A 23,623-nucleotide genomic window follows, 5' to 3' on the forward strand; every position below is an offset into this window, starting at 1 on the left:
ACAAACTTATCGTATATAACTATCACTTAGTGTACAGAAGAACAAACTTATCGTATATAACTATCACTTAGTGTACAGAAGAACAAACTTATCGTCAAACCTCGTTTCCTATCATATCCTTCACGAATGCCTTCATGCCAAACTAGGTAATTGTTTTTTTAAGTTCTGGTCCTGGGGCTTGAATTTAGGGCCTGAACCTGGGCATTGTCCTTGAACTTTTGTGCCACAGCTTCACTTCTGGCTACCTTGAGATAAAAGTCTCACGGATTTTCCTTTCCTGGCTGGCTTCGAACCACAATTCTCAAATCTCAGCCTTCTGAGTAGCTAGGTGCCTTGCAGAGCCAGGTAATCTTGAAGGAAACCTCAACTATCCTATTTTATCTGCTTAAAACTTCAATAGGTATCTTTCAAAGGCAATAATTACTATTAAAATACATAGCTGCCATCACAATGATCGCATCTCGAGTAATAAATTATAGTGTTCTGGTATTATCAGATGCATCAGTCGGGATCCGGGCTTTCCCAGGCCCTGCAGGCACATGGTTGGTGAAGGTTGCCAGACTCATCTCAACAGCCCAGGCAGGCACTACTTTAGCACATGTTTTAGTGACGCACATTCCTGTGAGCAATGCTGAGTCAATTGCAGACTAGTATTTAATGTCAGTACCTCACGAGGGAAGGAAGTTAAGTAATAGAGTTTTGAATCCCACTCAAAATGAGTGTTACTGATGACTAGTGGAGACTTCAGTACACTGCTTGTGGAAGACACTGCACAAGGAGTTATGCACTCCTTTGCAGGCAGAGGTGTTCCTGGGAGCACACTGGCTCCCAAAGATTAAAAGGTCACTAATTTCCCTTCCTAGCTCTCATCTACTTGACTGAACTGGGAGGTTTAGTTATAAGATCCATGAAATCCTCAGACACACAGCTTCAGCTTTCTCGTTTATGCACGTCAGCCTTACTCTTGCTCTCGGTGGTGTTTCAGAAAGACACCGGCTGCTCTTCTGTTGTTCTGGCTCTGAATCTCCAATGCTAGTGCAGTGGGTGCTTTTTACTTGGAGAACAAGAAAATACTCCACCCTTCGGCAAATCACTGGCCGTCCTAGTTACAGTGTCTCCCAAGCCTCAGCGCCTTCATCTAAAAACTGTATGGATCTCATAGGGCAGATGTGATAAGTAGCGAGCTAGTCCCCATCCTACCCATTCAGCAGTGAAGCCACCGGTGCAGATTGTTCCCAGGGCTTACAAATCCCCAATGGACCTGTGGTCTTGCTATACTCCTGACTCCTACAACCCTTCAGCCAACAGGCCTTCATCCTTCCCTGAAGCATACATGGCAAGCCAGTTCCAGCACTCCTATGTGCCTTGTGTCGGGGAAGCTCTCCTATTGATCCTTGCACCCCAGACATCTTCACAATAGACTCAGCTCCAATGCTGCTTTCTCAAAGTGGCCATCCCTGCAAGAGTCTTGCCTGCCTTGTTCATTGTTGCATTCTCTGTACCAAGAAGTCTGGTAAAGAAGGATATTCACTGAGTATTGACTGAGCGAATGATCCTCTGCCTTCCACAACCTTTAATAGTTTTTGTCTTATTTTTTGTGCTGATCCTGGGGCTTGAACTCAGGGCCTACGTGCTGTCCCTGAGCTTTCTTTGCTCAAGGCCAGTGCTCTGCTGCTTGAGCCACAACTCCACTTCTGTCTTTTTTGGTGACCCATTGGACATAAAAGTCTCATACAACTTTCCTGTCTGGGTTGGCTTCAAATTGTGATCCTCTGATCTCCATCTTCTGACTGGCTAGCATTACAGTCTTGAGCCACTGTCCCCAGACCTCACAGCCTTTTTATTCCACATGCTTAGCTGATAAAACCATTCTCCAGATGGGAAATGATTACAGTACTCTCATGCCTGTATGACACTGCATGCCTGTTTCATCTCAATCTGAGGCTAAATACAATCATCATCATCATCATCATCATCATCAAATGCTAAGGAAATCTGTTCAAATTGAATTCCAATATTTCAGTCCAAGAAATGAATATGAATGCCATCCTTTTCCTATTTTAACCAATGTATTTTCTATTTACGCTGAGAAGAGAATGTTTACAGCTATGAGCCAGACATCCAAAAGGAAGACAACGTACTATATAAAGGCCTGATTAGAAATGCTGGCTGTTTTTTTCCCTTAGATATTTTTAAAATCATTTATGTTACAACTATTTTTAAATACAAATAATTTAAATACCACACAAACCTTCTACTAGGAAATTATTAAAATATTAGTGCCATCTGTTGGTGGAAAAGTATTATAAAAAAATAACTGCAGGCCTGGGAAGGTAGCTCAGTGGTAGAGCGCTTGCCTTGCATGCATGAGGCCCTGTGTTCGATTCCTCAGCACCACATAAGCAGAAAAAGCTGCAAGTGGTGCTGTGGCTCAAGTGGTAGAGCACTAGCCTTGAGCTGAAGACCTGAGGAACAGTGCCCAGGCCCAGAGTTCAGGCCCCAAGACGGCAAAACAAAACAAAACCCTGCACAGCCAGGCACTGGCGGCTCATGCCTGTAATCCTAGCTACTCAGGAGGATGAGATCTGAGGATCATGGTTCAAAGCCAGCCTGGTCAGGAAACTCTGTGAGGCTAGTAACTCCAATAAACCACTAGAAAACCAGAAGTAGTAATGTGGCTCAAGCAGTAGAATCTTGAGCTGAAGAGTGCAGGGAAAGCATCCAGGCCGAGTTCAAGCCCCATGACTGACCAAAAAAACCCTGCTTATTTGCATAATCCATCTAGAGAAATTATCACTACTATATGTGAAGGAGCAGCTGGGATATCTGTTTAAGATGAAGGGGTAGTAGCTTTGCTGGCTGCAGGAAGGACTAGACCAGTGCGTGGGGAAGTTAGGGCCACACAAAAAAGGAGGACAAGCTTCTCCTAGAAAATAAAGCCTCCTGTGTATGTTCACTCAGGCAGAGGAAAGAACTACTGTATTTTATGTGTTAAATGAGGGAAAACCAGCAGACAACGTCTAAAACCCAGACTCACTCTACAAAGAATCCATGAGAAACTCCATAGAGAACAAGAGACTAGAACAGCTATGTAATTACACAAATCACCAAAGCCTTAGCCTTATCAGTATGCTTAGCACGCTCAAGCCACCTTGAGTTCAATCCTAGGACCAAAAAACGTACAGCCCATAAAATTACAAATAAATATATTGGACTTCATCACAATGACAAACACGTACTCTTTAACATACTTTGTTGAGCTAGGGGGGAGGAAAGGAGGGAGGAATGGGAAAATGGGAAGGAGGGAGGAAGGGAAGGAAGGAAGGAAGGAAGGAAGGAAGGAAGGAAGGAAGGAAGGAAGGAAGGGATCAGAGCTATTCAGCCACTAAACATTCATTAACAGAGACATGTGGCCCAGTTCCAGCCAATATAATATCCAGCCCAAATCTGCATAAATCTAGAACCCAAAGAATAGACAGTTAAAGATTTTTCCATCCCTAGTATGACTCCAAATTTTTCTCTAACGCCAGCTGCTCTAGTCTGGCTCATCTCTGAAGACCAATTTTCTAGCCTTTAAAAAAAAAATCACCTCTGCAAATTTTCCAATAAATTGTTTTTCAGCTCAAGAAAACCCAAGACATTTTCCATAGCTAGCAACCACGAACTCTTTTATGGGGAGTGTTATTAAAACTCTCCTGTAACACCAATGTATTAAAGTTATTCATTTCTAAGAAAACCAACAAAATGGTTTGATTTGGGCATCCTGGAGCTTCTTTTGCTTGTAGTATCAAAATCTTCATTGGTCTTCTACCCCGTCGCAAAGCTGTTTGGTTCCGAGTAAATGATCCCTCTAGATCCTGGTTACCTCATCTGTCATATGCACACAGGTGAAATTAATGTTTTTTTTTATTATTATCAGAGTAATACATTTATGTGATTTAAAAAATCTTTTTAAGTTCATTCTTTTAAATTAATTATTATTTGAGATCGTTGGATGAGATAGGGTCTTGCTTTTTGGCCCAGGATAGCCTTAAAACAAGATCCGCCCACTGAGCAAAATTCCCGAGGCTCATACCTCTACGCTACTCTGGAGTCTGAGATTTGAAGATCTGGGCTCAGAGCCAGCCTGGGCAAGAAAGTCTGTAAGAATCTCCAATTAACCACCAGAAAACCAGAAATGGTGCTGTGGCTCAAAGTGGTATAGCTCTAGCCTTGAGGGAAAGAGCTCAGGGACCAAGCACTAAGTTCAAACCCATGCCTGACAAAACAAAAACAAACCAACAGAAACAGAAATGCAAGGCTGAAATTAAGGCTGAAAACCACTAGAGCAAGCAAGGGATTGAATCAGCCATTCAAGAATGTATAGGTCTGCATTCTATCACCTTCCCTTTCTTTAGATGTTAAATAAGGTTCAATTCCCCTAGGTGAACAATTTGTCTGAGAACAGAAGGTCTCTAGTTTTATTAATCTTTGACTAGTGAGGATACTCAGGAAAAAAGAACACAAGGGCTGGGAAGGTGGCTCAGTGGTAGAGCGCTTGCCTTGCATGCATGAGGCCCTGGGTTCGATTCCTCACCACCACAAAAGCAAAAAGAAAAAAGCCAGAAGTGGCGCTGTGGCTCAAGTGGTTTAGCGCTAGCCTTGAGCTGAAGAGCTGAGGGACAGCGGCCAGGCCCAGAGTTCAGGCCCCACAACTGGACCAAAAAAATAAAACAACAACAACAAAAAAGAACACAAGGAATAGACATAAAGCCACCTAAGACTATGTTCTTAAATGATAACATGGAAACAAGCTAACTGGGAAGCTGCTAGGTACATATAGGACCGGCTTAGTTTCTGGTAGCTATAAGTATTCCTAGGATGAGATGAAGACCTTCCATTGAGTCTTTTTGTTGTTGTTGTTGATTGTGGGGCTTGAACTCAGGGCTTGGGTGCTATTTATGCTCAGTATGGCACTCTACCATTTTGAGCCACAGCAGAAGCTTAGAGATTAGTCTCAGAGACTTTCCTGCTCAGGCTGGCTTTGAACTTAGATTCTTAGATCTCAGCTTCTTGAGTAGCTAGGATTACAGGCATGAGCCACCAGCGCCCAGCTCAATCAAGTGAGTCTCATAGTTCCAAGCTACGTATGTCAGACAGGGGAAAGGGAGAGGAGAGAGAAGAAGCAGAATTCCCTCAAAGATAGCTTTCTTCACCCTGTTTTCTCTTTTTCTTGACATGTGTAATCATTCCATATTTGGGGCTTACAGGTCTCCAATGTCTGGCCTTCAGAGCATTCCCATTCCAAATTAACCAAGAGCTAAGAAAGGAGGGCAGAGAGATGGCAAATAGTAAGTACCACCCCTTCTTGCCCAAAACCATCTGTGATATGCACAGGATGTTTGCCTGGGCTTCAGTTTCGAAGTTCAAAGAGAGAAACTATCAATAGTAAATAGTCCAGCTGAGACTGTCCTCTGTGGTGCTCCTCAGGTCAGTCCCTTCTCCAACCCAGTGAGGCAGCTCACAATCCCTGCTTACAGATTCTGCTGCTTGGTTCCTGCGGGAGAAGACTAACATGGAATTGGTCTGTGCATCAGTAATCCTCAGAGCTCCCAGATAATGAATGCAAACAGGCAGCCAGGTCTGAGAACTTTTAAAACACTTTTCTTTCTTTTTCTATTTTTTTGGCCAGTCTTAAGGCTTGAACTCTGGATCTGGGTGCTGTCACTAAACTTCTTGTTTGCTCAAGGCAAGCACTCTATCACTTGCAGCTTTTTGAAGTTGTTTATTGTAAGAGTTTCATAGTTTCCTGCACAGGCTGGCTTCAAACCGCAATCCTCAGATCTCAGTCTCCCGAGTGGCTAGAATTACAGGCATGAGCCACTGGTGTCCAGCTTAAAACACTTTTCACAGTGTGGTATCCAGCATCACCTGGGAATTTGCTAGAAGTATAAATTTGGGGGCCCTTTCTCAGACTGACTGAGTCAGAAACCCTGGGGCTGAGCAATTTCAGAACCCTTCCAGATGTTTCTCAGGCACAGTAAGTTTTGAGTCACTAGCAGGCCTGGTCACACTTTAGACTAAGAACCTTCTCAAGACGAGACGCTGGGAAAACAATCCAGTGTCCATCTCAATGTTATTAATGATCACAATTTGCAATTTAAAAAACAAACAAACAAAAATAAAACACAAACGATTTTCTCAACTTTAGAAGCCAAGTGATTTAACTGTAATTCTGTCTTGTCTTTCACTTGTGTGTCCCATGGAAGGTGTTAACTATTCCTGTCTCCCTTCAACATTATAACTTTTTTTTTTTGGGGGGGGGGTCTGGTCATGGGGCCTGAACTCTGGGCCTGGGCGCTGTCACTCAGCTCTTCAGCTCAAGGCTAGCCCTCTACCACTTGAGCCACAGCACCACTTCCGGCTTTTTTCTTTTTGCTTATGTGGTGCTGAGGAATCGAACCCAGGGCCTCATGCATGCAAGGCAAGCACTCTACCACTGAGCCACCTTCCTAGCCCCAACATTATAACTCTTAATCAATAACTCCTATGCATTTGTCTGCTGCTGAGGGATTTTAAGGTTGCACAATGTTACGGGAACAAGTCAAAGTGAATCAAGTTAAGCTCAGTGGAAGATGGAAAGGGAATTCAGCATTATTTGACTCTTCTCTGCACCAAATTATAAAGAGCTTGTGGTTTGAGCAAATAAATGAAAAATCAGGGATAAGCTTCAGCACATGAGAGGCTGAAACAGGCATAAGATCGTGTCTATCCCAAGCTATAAAGAGACTCCCTAGGTTTGTGATTTGACCAAATAAATGAGTAACTAGGATAAGGCGCATGACAGCATAAGGTTCTTGAGAGGCTGAGGCAGGAAGATCAAGAGTTTGAGGGCAGCCTGACATGCACAGCTCACAAGAACCTGTCTCAAAAATTAAAAAAAAACAACAATAAAAACCTGAAATATATAGATTACAACAATTATAAAAATTAACTCTATCACTAAGGCTCTTTCCTAAATGTTGCATTTATATTTTTTAAATCATAGAGTAACACCAGAGTAAACATCTTCAGATTCAAAACTGTTTCATGACTAGACTCTTAGGAACATATAAATAGTGTAACTAACTCCGATTAGGTATAAATCACCATTCTAGGAGATGGTCCTGGGACAGTTATGACCACCTCCTCTGTGAACAGCACTTCTGTGGTGATCCAGTGCACTAAATTCTTTCTCCGTGCCGTCCAGAAATCTTGTCTCTTCATATAATGAATATGAAGCCCATCTAAATCCCTCAGCTGTGACACTAGTCAACTGTAAATAATGATGAATTAATCAAGCCAATGTTTAGATAGTTCTACGGTACAGAACAATAATAAAACCAGAATATACAATACATCCATGCAGAGACTAGCACAAACAAACCAAAACAAGATTGTAAAACTGTTAAAAATAACAATAAAAAGATCACCTCACTGATACGGAATACATGTGCATCCTTTCCTCCTTTCCCTGAAGCATGGCCCCAACTAACAAAGTATTTTACCCTCTGACAAGGCAACACCTCCTTAGGACCATGAATATGTCAGACAAGCCTAAACATGGTACACAGCCCATCTCTCTCATTTTATGGAATGGATGCTCTCTCAGTGACTCTGGGGAGCTAGATAAGATCACTTCCAGAAACTCTATCCTGATAAAGATCCCTAGGGCTGGGAATGTGGCTTAGTGGTAAAGTGCTTGCCTAGCATGCTCGATTCCTCAGTACCACATAAACAGAAAAAGCCAGAAGTGATACTGGCTCAAGTGGTAGAGTGCCTTGAGTTAAAGAAGCTCAGGAACAGTGCCCAATCCCTGAGTTCAAGTCCCAGGACTGGCAAAAAAAAAAAAAAATCCCTAACATCCTGCAATACTGGAATGGCTATCAATAAAAAGAATGAGAAAAACGAGAAAAGGCTAGTGCTTCACACCTGTAATCCTAGCTACTAAGGAGGCTGAGATCTGAGGATCATGGTTCAATGCCAGCCTAGGCAGGAAGTCCTCAAGACTCTTATCTCCAATAAACCACTCAGAAAACTGGAAGTGACACTGTGGCTCAAGTGGTAGAGATCTATCCTTCAGCTGAAGAGCTGAGGGATAGCACGCAGGCCCAGAGTCCAAGCCCCACAACTGACAAAAAAAGAAAACAAAATGAGAAAAATTAGGGCAAAGACAGAGTATTCGACAGAAGTAAAATAAGATGGTAGTTTTCAACCTTGGCTGCTAGTTGGAATCACTGGAGTAGCTTTTAAGACACACACTTGAGCAGGACACTGGTGGCTCACTCCTGTAATCCTAGCTACTCAGTAGGCTGAGATGGGAGGATTGTGGTTTGAAGCCAAGCAGGCAGGAAAAATCCATGAGACTCTTCTCCTAGAAAGCTAAGCTTTCTAGGATCCTGGGGAGGAAATCACCTTAACTATGTAAGAGCTAATGGCAAATGATCTTGAAAAATGACCCTAGGACACTGAAGATGTGATCACATTGTACCACTAGAGGGCGAAGTTTCTTCACTTTGACATTTGAAAAGCTGAATGATATTGTCAATAAAAGTACATGAAAATTTGGTCAGTTCCTTCCTATTTATGAAATGAAAGATTTCTAGTCCTAATTCCTGCATATTGCAATCAGGAGGTCTGGAGTGTGCCCAGGAAATATTTTAACAAGTGCCAAGGAAATTTTGCTGAAAGCTTGTACTTTTTAAATCACTGTTTATAGATTTTAAAAAATGAGGGCTAGCCAAGCACCAGTGGCCTGTAATCTTAGCTACTCAGGAGGCTGAGATCTGAGGATCATGGTTCATCCCGGGCAAGGAAAGTTCATGAGACTCATCACCAATAAACGACCAGAAAACTGGAAGTGACACTGAAGCTGAAGTTGTAGAGCGCTAGCCTTGAGCTGAAGAGCTGAGGGACAGCACTCAGGTCCAGAGTTCAAGCCCCATAACCGACCCCCCAAAAAAAGACTGAAGAGGGGAGGTCTTTTTAAAGTTTGTGACAGAACCAAAGTAGAACCCAAGCTCTTCGGGTACTATTATATTGTGATGCTAGTTTTTGTTAGGAGTTACCTTGTGTGCTTAAAGTCTTATTCTTTTATATTTTTGTTTCATTTGTTTTGGGCTATTTTTGAAACAAATTCTTGCTATGTTGTCTAAACTAGCTTGTAACTCAGTATCTTCCTGTCCTAAGATCACAAGTGCTAGGATTACAAGCATACCCCACCACACACACACTGCTATAATCTTCTTATTCTATTATTATTGTTGTTGCTGCTATTATTATTATTTCACAAGTCAGTTTGAATATAAAGCTTCTTGGTAATGGTATTAATTCTTTTTCTTTCTTCTACTTCTTTTTTTTTTTGCCAGTCTTGGGGCTTGAACTCAGGACCTGGAAACTGTCCCTGAGCTTCTTTTGCTCAAGGCTAGCACTTTACCACTGGAGCCACAGTGCCACTTCCAGCTCTTTCTGGGTAGTTTATTGGAGATAAGAGTCTCACAGACTTTCCTGCCTGGGCTGGCTTCAAACCGCAATCCTCACTCTTGAGGAATTAGGATTTCAGGCATGAGCCATTGGTGCTCTGCTATAATCTTATTTTTATGTGATATCATTGACAGGTGTCAATTCCAAAGTGTTCATTTCCAAAGGTGTTCATTTCCAAAGATGTCTCCCAATGTGCAGAACCATCTGCTGTTCCCTACCACTAACAGTCTAGGTTGGAAGTGTGGCTTATTATTACAGACAGAACAAGGTACTGTGTAACTTCAAAAGCTGGGCTGTAAACATTTCACAGCTTCTGCCTGCTTTGCCTTGGAGCACTCCATTTTGAATCCAGACATCACACTGTAAAGATGCTCAAGAAACAACAGGAAAAAGCCCATACAGAAAAAAAAAAATCAAGGCCCTGCTCAGAGTCACCAACTACACTCCAGCCAACAAACCATCGCCAGCCTCTTAGTTATGTGAGTGAGGCCTCACCATCCTGGTGAGTAGAAGTGTCCAGTCAATGCACGGAATGAAGCAAAATAATCACTGTGTTAAGCCTCCGACTTTTAGAGTGGGTGTTTTACAACTAGTCTTTTAAAAAAAAAAAAGAGGGAAAGAAATCCCCTTACCTATTAGGCTGGAAAGAGATCCGGTCATAACCTGTGAGTTCACATAAATCTTTCTCAAGCTCTCGAAAAAGCTGTTGGTATCCCTGGGCTTGGTCCAGAGGCACAAAGGGGTGGATGTTTGCGAATTCTTTCCACGTGATGGGCTGAAGAGTAAGAGGGGAGGGAAAACATAATAACAACTTCAGTGATAATAATGATGACAACAATCCCTAATACAAACAATGCCTCCTATGTGTAGGGACTGTTCAAAGTGCTGGGCATATTAACTCATTTAATTCTTGCCACACTCTTGTAAAGTACAGTCACTATGTGCACCGCACAAGTGCAACATGCATGCTTCACAATGGACTTATACAAGAACAAAAAGGTCCCTGAACAGACTTCTGTGGACACATACTATTCCAGCTCTTCACGAAGCAGAACAAACCATGGCACGAAAGTAAATTTAAAAACCCTATGCAATACAACATGATTTCCTATGCATCATGTGAATTGTCACAAATATGCATCATGTGAATTGTCACAAATACAAAAGAATAAGTTGCAGATGCTCACCCTTGTAATCCTATCTACTCAGGACACTGAGATCTGAGAATCATGGTTCAAAACCAGCCCTGGCAGGAAAATTTGTCAGACTCTTATCTCCAATAAACTATCAGAAAAGGTCAGAAGTGGAGCTGTGGCTCAAGTGGTAGAGGGCTACCTTGAGCAAAAGAAGCTCAGGGACAGTGGCTAGGCCCTGAGTTCAAGCTCCAGACTCATTACCTTACTGATGTAACTATAACCTCTCTGTATTGCAACTTTACAAGAAAACAAAATTAAAAAAAAAAAAAGATAGGCTGGGCAATACAGGGAAGTCCACCTAAAATAGTAACAACATTTAATTACTAATTACTAATTGATTACAATCAACAATAATGTTATTACTATCAATAATAGTAATTATTAATAATTAATTAGCAAGTTGTGAAAACTGCGAGGCATTCTCATACGACTGAGGAACAAGGTTAAGAAAAAGCACTTATTGAGCTGGGAATGTGGCTCAGTGGTAGAGGGCTTGCCTAGCATCCATAAAGCCCTGGGTGGAAGTGGCGCTGTAGCTCAAGTGGTAGAGCGCTTGCCTTCAGCTGAAGAGCTGAGGGACAGCACCCAGGCCCAGAGTTCAAGCCCCACGGCCGACCAAAAAAAAAAAAAAATTTTTTTTAAAATTAAAAAATTAATCATAAAGCCCTGGGTTTGATTCTTCAGTACCACATACACAGAAAAAGCCAAAAGTGGTGCTGTGGCTCAAATGGTAGAGGGCTGGACTTGAGCAAAAAGAAGCTTTGGGACAGTACCTAGGTCCTGAGTTCAAGTCCCAGGACTGGCATCAAAAAAAGAAAAATACATAAAAAGCACTTATGAAGTCACAGTCCTGGTAACTCCTCTGTAGTAACTGGAAAGCTGCCCCAGAAAGTACCCTCTTCAGAGAACAGGCTACTTACTGTCAGTTCAGAGGCGCTGTTGAGCTTCATGGTGCAGGATCCCTTTAGGAAACACAGGCAAAATGTATCACATTAGTGATTTCCTACAGTCCACGTATCAACCCCACCGTCTCCCCATACAGCCACCTCTTTTCCCTCTTGTAGCATGAGATATGATTCAAAGGAGTCTGGGCAGGGTAAGGACTAGAGGTGAATACAAAGTCAAAAACAATTACCAGTGGAATCATGCTGTGAACAAGGGAAATGTCTTTGTTTTCTAGTTTCTTCATGTAGCGGACAATATTTGTTTCTGAATGATAGCTGTGGATATAAAACACGAGGTTAGGGCCAAGAAAATTAGACAAGAACCACACACATCCTTATGAGAGTAAGACACACTGAGATCTATCTTCAAACTAAAGAGCAATTCTGACCATGGCAAACAGTCAACTACATCTGAAGAAAGGGCCTATACCCCCATAGACCTCAGAGGATGGCTGATAAAAAGAAGCCATCAGAAGCTGAGTGCCAGTGGCTCCCACCTATAATCCTAGTTACTCAGGAGGCTGAGATCTGAGGATTGCAGTTTGAAGCCAGCCCAGGCAGGAAAGGTCATGAGACTCTTATCCAATTAACCACCAGAAAACCAGAAGTAGAGCTGTAGTTCAAAGTGTCAGAGAGCTAGACTTGAACACAAAAGCTTAAGGACAGCATCCAGACCTTGAGTATAAGCCCCACAACCAGCCAAAAACAAACAAACAAAAAAGCTATTTGTAAGCACAAGAGGAAGGTTGGAAAGAAGAGGATATAAGATTCTGGAGGAGAAAATTCAGCCTGGCCAACTATATCTACAAATTCTCCTCTATATGAATTTACTGTGCCAGCAGAAAATACCCATCAGGAAACTAGATATGCTTGGCTCAATGAGGCATATTGATTTACCAGTGAGCCATAGCTAAGCCACAATAACCTAAGCTACATGATGGTTGCTGTCAGAAGTAGCTCCCCAAGGAGCTCCCTAGCTTGTGCCAAGACAAAAGATATGAAAGTCATCAAGTCACACAAACCTGTTGAACACCTGATGTGTGAGAAACTGGCTGGTTCTCTTGAATGTAGACCCCAGAATACCTCTTCTCTCTTCCCCCATGCTTTCAGCCACCAATTCCTAGATGGAGAGAAAACAGAAGCTCAAGGACAGAAGTTGTACCTGGAAATGTGTGTGGACATCCAGGCTTCCAGGAAGCTAGGCCACAAATCACACAAAATGAATTACAGACTTCATTTAAAAGACAAAATGCTGGGCTGAGAAGGTGGCTCAGTGGTAGAGTGCTTGCCTAGCATGCATGAGGCCCTGGGTCTTTCCTCAGCACCACATAAGCAGAAAAGGCTGGAAGTGGTGCTGTGGCTCAAGTGGTAGAGTGCTAGCCTTGAGCTGAAGAGCTGAGGGACAGCGCCCAGGCCCAGAGTTCAGGCCCCATGACAGACAAAAAAAAAGACAAAATGCAGCCAGACACCAGGACTCACGCCTGTAATCCTAGCTACTCAAGAGGCTGAGATCTGAGGATCATGGTTGGAAGCCAGCCTGGGCAGGAAACTCCATGAGACTCTTATCTCCTATAAATGACTCAAAAACCAGAAGTGGTGCTGTGGTTCAAAGTTGTACAGTGCTAGCCTTGAGCAAGAGCTCAGAGACAGAGCCCAGGCCCTTCGTTCAAGCCTCATGAGAAAGATAGAAAGAAAGAAAGAAAGAAAAAGAAAGAAAGAAAGAAAGAAAGAAAGAACATGAGCAACAAAAGAAAAATAGATAAAATGTATTCCATTAATTAAAAACATTTGGGGCTGGGTGCCTATAGCTCATACCTATAATCCAAGCTACTCAAGAGGCAGATACATGAGGATATCAGTTCAAAGTCAGCCTGGGCATGAGGCTCTTATTTCCAATTAACTGCTAAAAAAAATCCAGAAGTAGAGCTGTGACTAAGTGGTAAGTGCTAGCCTTGAGCAAAAGCAGCTCAGGGACAGTAACTGAGCCCCAGGGCCAGGATACAAACACACACACACAATTGGACTGTCACCACTGGTATGAGTGTGTGTATACACGTATACACACACACATACACAAAAAAAATTGGACTATCACATACATATGTGTGTATATATGTATCTGTATATTAATATATTTGTTTATATGTGTGTATATTTATACATATATATATATATGTATATATATGTGAAGTCTGGTCTGGTGTAATTCTTTTCCCATAAGGCTCAACTTGGACATAATGCCACCCCTGATGCCTTGGAATAACAGGATTTTTTAACTTAAAATTCTTATTGTAAAGGCGATATGCGCGCACACACACATGCACACACACACACACACACGCACACACACACATATTCACCTCTGTAGTCTCAAGCAGTAGCATAGTACCTGGCACATATTAGGTCCTCAATAATTACTTATTAAATGAATAAGCATCATATCTTACCCAGAATTGATTTGAAACAAGATGCCAATGTCATTAATCTTGTATTTGGGATAATTTCAATTAAGCACTATTAATAATCCTTCCAAATAGGTCATTGATGTCAGAAGGAACAAAGGTCAATCACTGCCATAAGTTGAACTGGGGGCTGCCTAGTTTTATACCTGAACTTACCTCCTAAAAGTCAGGACTACAAGAGTTAAAACAATCTTTGATACTATCTCTAACAGTCATTATAAAGAATGTGTGTGTCTATTTTACTTACTGCGGATGACTCACAACCGAAGATCCACAACAAATCATCTAGATCTTTTTCATTGACTGTTTCATCCAAGGAAATACCAAGCTACAGAAACAAAAGCAAAATGGGCACCATCAGTTCTAAATTCCAAGATCACTGTGTAGTAAGGAGACCAGGTCTAAGTAATATCATCTTGTAACATGATACATCTGCATATCCTCTGAAATAGAGCCCTCCTTGCTCTATCAACTGAGCTAGACATCTGCAATTCAAAGGACAGCTTATCTCACCTCTAGGTCTTTGGAGCTGGGTGGACAGCCCCTGTCACCCAGTTAGGCACCAGGATGGCTTGTGAGAGCCAGGTGATTACTTAGATCCAGTCTCCCTACTTCACGTGCAAGTGCCATCACGGAGACTAAAATTCTCAGTCATGCCTGAAGAAGGTAGATCATGCCTGTAATCCCAGCTACTCAGGAATCTGAGAGCTAGAGGACTGCAGTTCACAGAAAATTTCACGAAACTCTTTTTTCCAGTTAACTAGCAGAAAAGCTAGCTAGAGGCATGATTTAATTGGGAGAGCACCAGCCAAGCACACAAACTGAGCAAATGGGAGGCCCTTGAGTTCAAGCTCCCATGCAGGCAAAAAAAAATTTTTTTAATTAAATAGGGCTGGGAAGATAGCTCAGTGGTAGAGTGCTTGCCTTGCATGCATGAGGCCCTGGATTTGATTCTTCAGCACCACATAATCAGAAAAAGCCAGAAGTGGTGCTGTGGCTCAAGTGGTAGAGCACTAGCTTTGAGCTGAAGAGCTGAGGGACAGTGCCCAGGTCCTGAGTTCAAGCCCCAGGACTGGCAAAAAATAAATTAAGTAAGTAAACATTGATTACAAAAAATAAGCTCCATTACCTGACTTACATAACTGTACTTATATACCCCTCTGCATATCGCCTTTACAATAAGAATTTTTTAAGTTAAAAAGTCCTCAGTTATTCCAAGGCATCAGGGGTGGCATTGTGTCCAAGTTGAGCTTTATGGGAAAGGAATTACACCAGACCAGACTTCACATGGCTTAGACATCTGCAGTGACTGAAATACATACCCACTGGAACAGAGGATGTGAACCTCTTCTAGCCTACATTTGCATTATTGTATCACAGATCACTTGTGTGAGTATCTTGAACAGTTTTGGGAATTTTGTGAAAACACACAGTCTTGAGGAAAGTTGAAAATAAGTCTTTGTGTTTTATTTGACAAGGTCATAGTATTCCAAACTAGACATGAAAACTGCTTACCAAAAAATTAAGATTGTGATAAAAAAAAATCTAAGTAAATTGCCAAGATCTTATGAAGAGAACACAGAAAAGTATAACTGGCAACGATACTGAAAGTTTGACTTACTGTGCCATCTTCAAATAACCGAAAATTGATTTGTCGCTGAACAGCCCTGGCCAAAACTTCTTTCACTGAGCAGCCGCACTGAACCTTCAGGGTGTCAAAAAATAAGTCATGCTGGAGTTGATGCCCTGCTCGCCTGAGACCTGTAGAAGACAGGAGAACCACTAGCCTCAAGTTCAGCACCCGGCTCCATGGCTACTTTTACTTCATAGAGAAATAAAGAGGTAACTTCTACTATAGGCTGTTCTTGATCCTGGCCAGTGTTCCTATGCATACTTTAAAAATAAGTTAAATACATGATCGAAGAAGTGACTTCCACCAAGAAGCACTGAACATTTAAATGAACATGTTAAATTATAAAGAACTTGTACAAGCTTTTAAAGTTCAGAAAAAGATTAAATAGCTAGATGCTGGTGGATCACACCTATAACAATCAGGAGCCTAAGATCTGAGGATTCTGATTTAAAGCCAGCCTGGGCAGGAAAGTCCATGAGACTCTTATCTCCAATTAACTCACAAGCCCACAGCTCCACTTCTGACTTTTCTGGTGCTTAATTGGAAGTAAGAATCTCACAAGCTTTCCTGCCCTGGTTGACTTCAAACAGTGATCCTCTGATTTCAGCTTTACAAGTAGCTAGGAGTACAGAAGTGAGCAGTTTTCTTTCTTTCTAAATGTTCTGTGTTCATTTTTTCCATCACAGCATTCATTCTTTTTGTTCTTTTAGGAGGGAGAAGAGAATCAGAATCCTATATATCCTAAGATTGATACTTAGTCTATCATAGATAATAAAAATGTTCTCATCTGACTTTTAATTTTGCAATCAGTATTGGTTATGTTCCAAGTTTTCAACTGTATCAAATTTACCAGTCTTGTTATGCCAAAAGCAGATATTAGACTTACCTTCAGACAAAATCAAAGTGGCATTATGTACCCTTCTAGCAATATGCTCCAACCCGTGGGATCCATGGTAGATGGCAAACATGGCAGCCATATTTGCCAGGAGGGCCTAAAAGAATAAGGAATCAGGTATGAGAATGTGACTAAAAAACACAAAGGCTCATGCCTGTCATCCTAGCTACTCAGAGGCTGAGATCTGACTATCATGGTTCAAAGCCAGCCCGGGCAGGAAAGTCTGTGAGGCTCTTATCTCCAATAAACCGCCAAAAACCAGAAGTAGCACTGTGGCTCAAGTGGGGTAGAGCACTAGCCTTGAGTTGAGGGACAGTGCCCAGGCCCAGAGTTCAAGCACCACGACCAAAAAAAAAGCCAGGCATCAGTGGCTCACGGCTATAATCCTAGCTACTCAGGAGAGCTGAGGATCCTGCCCCAGGCAGGAAAGTCCGTGAGACTTTATCTCCAATTAACCACCAGAAAACCAAGAGTTGGTGCTGTGGCTCATAGTGATAGAGTGCTAGCCTTGAGGACACAGCACTTAGGCCCTGTTCAAGTCCCAAAACAGAACCCCAGCTCTCCCCCCCAAAAAAATGATGGCAAGGAGAAATCATAGGTCTTGAGATGGCAAAACTAAAAACAGGAACGAAACAAATTGCTCCTTTTTCTGCCTTCCCTGTGATCGTTGGGAACCATTGTTAAAGTGCATGTCTACCCTCAAATTTAACCACTGCGCGGAGGGCTGGATGCTGCAACATAATCAGATTCACAATAGGGAAGAATAGTCTGCTACAAGCACAAAAGGCAGTATGCAACATTCAAAGCCCGTGGAGCAACTGATGTGAAGATGGAAGGTGAGAGCTGAGAATTTTACACTCAGTCCTCAAGAATAAAGCAGCAAGCAACTTCCAAATGACTCAAAAACTCAGGGAATACACTTCAGCTAACTTAACCTAACAGCTTAAATAAAACAATCGAGACTGCGTTTCAGACAAGATGAATGACGCTGGGCTGTAGTTTATTGGTAGTGTGCCTGGCACACACTAGTCCTCTCTTCAATCCCCAGCACCGAAAAAATAAAATGTTAAATTTAATAACTAGGACCGCCAGGTGAGAGTTGACAGTCAATGTTCAAAGACAGCCACAGCAGAAAAGTCTTTGTTACTCTATCTCCAACTAACCAGCAAAATGCCAGACTGGAGACAGGGCTCAAGTGGTAGAGTGCCAGAGCAAAAAACACTCAATGACCTGAGTTCAAGTCCCAGTACTGGCACAAAATAATAATAATGCAGGCAGGGCACCCGTGGCTCACATCTGTAATCCTAGCTATTTAAGAGGCTGAGAGGGGCTGAGAAGGTGGCTCAGTGGTAGAGCGCTTGCCTTGCATGCTTGAGGCCCTGGGTTCGATTCCTCAGCACCACATAAGCAAAAAGAAAAAAGCCGGAAGTGGCACTGTGGCTCAAGTGGTAGAGGGCTAGCCTTGAGCTGAAGAGCTGAGGGACAGCGCCCAGGCCCAGAGTTCAGGCCCCATGACCCGACCAAAAAAAAAAAAAAAAATAGGCTGAGATCTGAAGATCAAAGTTGAAAGCCAGCCCAGTCAGGAAAGTCCATGAGCCTCTTATCTCCAAAACACTGGAAGTGACACTGTGGCTCAAAGTGGTACATTACTAGTCTTGAGTGAAAAAGCTCAGGGACAGCACCCAGACCCTAAGTTCAAGCCTCATGACTGACAATTTTTTTTAAAAAAAGCACAATATAAAAAGCCTAATATAAATAGTTTGAAGGTCTTGGATTTGGAGGAGGTATAAGTTCTATTCACATGAGCTCCTTGGTATAGCTTTTTATAATAGCTATCAATCTACTGAGGTTTTTTTTTTTTTTCCCTCCTCTGTGTCAAGGAGTTAGGCTCACATTCTAAATATACCTGATCAAGCTGGGTGCTGGTGACTCATACCTGTAATCCTAGCTACTCAGGAGGCTGAGATCTGAGGTTCACGGTTCGAAACGAGCATGGGCAGGAAAGACCGTGAGACTCCTATCTCCAATAAACCACCAGAAAACCGGCCAGGCCCAGAGTTCAAGCCCCATGACCAACAAAAAAATAAAAATAAAAATAAATATACCTGATCACCCAAGGTTAGGAAGAGGGCTGTTCTTTAATTTTTTTCCCCAAGGTTTACAATTTTTGTTCCATTACAGCTGGAGAGGAGCAGGGCTGGGAACAAGGGTGGCTGGCAGATACAGTTGTAAGAGGCTGGTAAGCTCGGTAGAAAGCTCCTTGAAAGGGGTTTTACTTCTTTTAACTCCATTGATGAAGACTGCTCTTTCTAACAAGCAGTACAACAGACTGGGCAGTTAGTTTGTTCTTTTAACTCCTTTGATAAAAATTTATCTCCCTAACTCCGCTAGTTGATCTCAAGCAGCACACCTGGTGATTACAATTCCTTCTGTTAATTCCTTTGATACAAGATTCACGTTCCTCAGTGGCTGCTGGCCACAAACAACACAGGTAATAGTCAAAAAGCAAGTCATTCCAGGAAATGTTATAAAACAGAGGCACTTTAGTTGGACAGAAAAGACTGGCTAACACTCTACCACTTCCACAGCTTTAACCATTTCCAGCTTTAACCATTTCCAGATGAGGGTCTCACTTTCCTTCCAGGGCTGCCTTCATACTGGGATCCTCAGATCTCAGCCTCCTTAGTAGCTAAGATTACAGGCAAGAACCACAGGTACCTGGCTGTTTCTGCTTGCCTTTTAAAATTAAAAAGAGACACAGTTGTTTAGGGGAGAAGAGGCAGAATAGATAAGGTGGAGATAGGCAAATTAGACTATTTTTAGTAACTATCAAAAGATTCAAACACAAAAAGAAAAACTAAGAAATAAACTGGAAAAAAAAAAGATGAAGTCTCCACCCTGTACATCTCTTTTTAAATGTTAAAGATTAGGTGCAAGATAAGGTACTACCTAAATCAACCTTCTCCATTGAAATGATAAACATCTGGGAACTTTACAAGAATGGGTAAAAATATAAAGAACAAAAGGCAAGTTAGGCAAGGGAAAGCCCTGCCTATCTTACTCAGAGCCTTCCTCCAGGGGTTAAAGGGGGAGTTAAAGACCAGACCAAGTGTATTTCCCCCCCCCCCCAGCTCAGAAAGAACAAAGGCAGCAAGTTAACAGCTGTCAAGTTAACAGCTGTCGTTCTGAGTCGGAACTCCCATTTCCTGCATGAGAAAGAGGAAATGCTTTTCGTTTTCTTTTTTGTTGGTTATGAGGCTTGAACTCTGGGCCCAGGCACTGTCACTAAGCTCTTCAGCTCAAGGCGGGTGCTCTACCACTTGAGCCACAGCGCCACTTCCAGTTTTCTGGTTGTTAGAGATAAAAGTCTCAGGAACTTTCCTTCCCTGGGCTGACTTTGAACTGTGATCCTCAGATCTCAGCCTCCTGAATAGCTAGGTTTACAGATGTGAGCCACTGGTACCTTACATGTTTCTCTTTTTCTATTTCTCCATAACTTTGTCATAGCAAAACAAATCTGTGTTAGATAAAAAAAAAAAGAAAAGAAAAAAAGAAGATGGGGGTGGGGAGAACAGAGGAAGAAATTAAAACCTTCACAGGGCATTACAGTATCAAAGGATCAAAGAAATAAAGACCAAGAAATTCCAAATATTTTGACAAATAAGGTAAAAATTGAATCTAGAATCTCTTAAAGACAATAATGAAAAAATGCTTTAAATGCTTATTGTTTTTAGAGATGCAAATTGAAACTGCAATGAAATATTCACTCACTAGTATGACTCTGACCAAAAACAACAACAAACAAAAACCACAAAAAATAGAGAAAACTAATGGTGAACTGTGAACAACTCAGAACCTCATACTGATGGGAAATGACTTAAAAGAACACTCACCAGCCTCCCTGACCCATACTAAGAACTGCCTTACTGCAGGCACCATGGAATCATTTCCCTTCCCCTTTCCCTTCCCCAAATTCCTCACAGCTATGAACTGAAGCCAACCCAGGACTGGTAATAGGCATGGAAAATGGTGGACTGGGAGCATAATTCAAGTGGTAGAGTACTTGCCTAGGTTTGTTAAAAAGTTAAAACAGATAGTACATGCAGCAGTAGAAAAACAATGTATTTTGGTTCTAGTAAGACCATACTCTTATCCAACTACTAAGACCTTGTCATTTCTTGGTTGTCCCCTGCTCAATGGATCAGCATAAGAAGGAATGGGTGATGAACTTGAAATAGGGAGACTAGCTCTGCCCAGCGCCTTCTTGGCCACATGGTGGATGGTAGGGTTTGGCATCTTGTCTTCATGATGGAGGAAGTTGAAGCCCCGACCTCCCAGGTAACGTGTGTGCCCAAATACCTGGAGGCAGGGGCAGGTGCTTGGATGACAGATTACTAAACCTGTCAGTCCTGTGCCTGGGAATAGGGAGTTTCCTGTGACCCTGCCCCCTGACCTGACCCTATTTAGGCCTGGACCAGCTCAAGCACCATTACCCCATGCCATACATCTTGGTGCTTATGTCCTGTCTTCTGGATGTTCTCCAGTCACCATGGTGTCCCAGTTGGTTTGTTGGTATTGTTTTTGTTCTTCCTCTCATCTCTGGCCTTCATGGCTCAGTTTCCTAACAATGTTTAATGTATTTGCTGGCTGCTGGTCTTTGAGACAGGAGTCCACCACAGAGTCACTGGCCTTTTAATAAAGACTTCAAGATTTGACCTCTCAAAATGTGGCATCTCTGTTTTCTCAGTTTACAATAAACTCAGTTCTGGGAACCATGCGGTCAGATGTGATTTACCTGGGCTGTACAGATGTTGCTGGTGGCTTTGTCCCTTCGGATGTGTTGCTCCCTGGTTTGAAGAGCAAGTCGATATACTTCTTTCCCAGTGGCATCTCTGGACCAAGACAATTACATATGGTCAGCACAGATAATCCCAGCACCATGATTTGCCACAATGAACAAGCATCTTTCCTTCTTAGCTTAAGTGAACTCAGTGAAGTTGTTTGGAGGTAAATTCATAACAGTTCCTAAACCATCTTCAAAGCACTGAGACATATATTTAAGGCTAGGAACAGTGAAGGATGTCTTAGAAATAAACCAACCTAATAGAATGATGGAGACAGGATTAAAATTCACCCTAACCTTCTTGGCAGACAGAGAAAAAAGGGAAATAGATCCTGAGAAAATACAGTTTCTGTACCAGAAATACAGAGACTGAATGTCCATTACAAAAGAAAAAGGAATGCTAATAGTCTTACCATTTTTCTCTAAATGTTTACTATAATTCATAAATATGAGAAGACTCAGTTAGCAAGGCACCAGTGGCTCATGCCTATAATCCTAGCTACTCAAGAGGCTGAGATCTGAGGATCATGGTTCAAAGCCAGTTCAGGCAGGAATGTCCATGAGACTCTTATTTCCAATTAACCACCAGAAAACCAGAAGTGGCACTGTGGCTCCAGTAGTAGAGTGCTCACCTTGAGCTGAAGACCTGAGAGCCAGCACCCAGGCCTAGAGTTCAAGCCCCATGACTGACAAAAAAAGAGGACCCACAAAGATCACACCCATAATAAAAGAGAGGAAGCGGGAGCTGCTTTACCTGGTGACCCCCACCATCCTTCCAGGTATCATCCTCACCAAGTTTTCTCTGACAGCAAAAAAGGCTGCATGTGGTCCCCCATAGCCCAGTGGCACTCCAAACCGCTGTGAGCTACCCAGGGCAATGTCCACCCCAAACTCTCCAGGGGGCTTCAAGATACACAGAGCCAAAAGGTCAGTAGCACAGCAGGTCAGGCTCTGAAAAGGAAATGAGAGAGAAGGGGTCAAAGGGTTGTTACCTTTGCAGAGAAGAGATGGAGAATACACAGAGAATAACATTAACTCAGGCAGAATGACAGAGTTCACATTCAGGAAACTCTGTATGCTTGTGTACCCCTTTAACATTTACCGGGTCCCTACAATGTGCCAGGAAACGAGTGGCCTGAATAAAGGAAGAGAAAGAATAGGAAGGAGAATTCCACCATTCCATGTGATAATGGTAAAGAAACGAAGATACACCCAAAGACAAACATAAAAACTGCAATAGACCACCCTGAGCCCCCACAAAAGGAGTCTGCTTACCCCAGCCTCGTGCGCTCTTTCCACGAGCTCTGTGAAGTCTTCCACCTTCCCCTCAGTGTCGGGGTACTGGAATAACACTCCACTCACGTCTTTTCCACTGAAGTCCATTTCATGGGGTAACTTCAGCTCAACAAGGACTCCCCTATATCTAGAAAGAGAGCAAAGAACAAACAGGCTTCATTGTATATAAATAAAACCTACCATTTCTTTTCAGTAAAAGAGTATTCATTTTCTGGGCCTTCTCTCAGTGTCATCCCACACCTTGCCTCTCTTCACCCCAAACCACTGCATCAGCTACATCTCTCTCTTCTTCGCTGACCATTCCCCTCCCCGTTAGCCTTTCCTGTCAGAACCCACTCCTGAGAGAGAGTCAAGGGCATCACTTCCCAGGGCAAAAGGCCCAACAGATGAACAGAATCATCAGTCATTAGTCTTAGATGAATGGAAAAACCTCTGGAAGATGAAAAAGAACTTCCTGGGATTCCTAAAGGCCTCAAGTGATGATCACATGCCAGAAACCCCCTCTGTCATGGTGGGGTGGGTTTCCAAAGAAGAAAGCAAATATGCTACTCAGTGGCTAATTGTGTGGAGTCTATTTTAGCTGATTGTAGTACTAAACAAATGTTCCACACTTGAATCTACTCATGGCCATGATATGAACTACATTGGTAGGAAATACACATAAATTAAACACAATTTTTTTCCTTCTGTTTTTCTAACTTTCCAAAATGCTGTTGAAATGATTTTTTTTAATTTTGGGTAGGATCTGTCTCTGTAGGCCAGTAGTCTAGAACTTACTGTGCTATACAGCCCAGGCAAATCTCAAAAGTTTCAGCCTTCCTGAATTACAGACATATGCCACCACAGCTAGAAG

General features: G+C 42.4%; 1 protein-coding gene across 1 annotated transcript in view; it reads right to left on the reverse strand.

Moving 5' to 3' along the window:
* The window catches only part of Gldc (glycine dehydrogenase (decarboxylating)), an 89,951-nt gene that overhangs the window by 28,611 nt on the left and 37,717 nt on the right, over positions 1-23,623 (reverse strand). Inside the window, exons 6-17 of the mRNA XM_013026437.1 lie at positions 22,750-22,897; positions 22,229-22,425; positions 21,427-21,523; positions 16,623-16,728; positions 15,725-15,864; positions 14,351-14,431; positions 12,664-12,761; positions 11,833-11,917; positions 11,618-11,659; positions 10,134-10,276; positions 5,882-5,921; positions 1,125-1,145 (exon numbers count right to left, since the gene is read on the reverse strand). Coding sequence (XP_012881891.1) covers positions 1,125-1,145; positions 5,882-5,921; positions 10,134-10,276; positions 11,618-11,659; positions 11,833-11,917; positions 12,664-12,761; positions 14,351-14,431; positions 15,725-15,864; positions 16,623-16,728; positions 21,427-21,523; positions 22,229-22,425; positions 22,750-22,897 — 1,198 coding nt within the window. The remainder of the gene's footprint in view (positions 1-1,124; positions 1,146-5,881; positions 5,922-10,133; positions 10,277-11,617; positions 11,660-11,832; positions 11,918-12,663; positions 12,762-14,350; positions 14,432-15,724; positions 15,865-16,622; positions 16,729-21,426; positions 21,524-22,228; positions 22,426-22,749; positions 22,898-23,623) is intronic.

The sequence above is a fragment of the Dipodomys ordii genome, unplaced genomic scaffold (genome assembly GCF_000151885.1).
Source record: "Dipodomys ordii isolate 6190 unplaced genomic scaffold, Dord_2.0 Scaffold93, whole genome shotgun sequence".
Lineage (NCBI taxonomy): Eukaryota > Metazoa > Chordata > Mammalia > Rodentia > Heteromyidae > Dipodomys > Dipodomys ordii.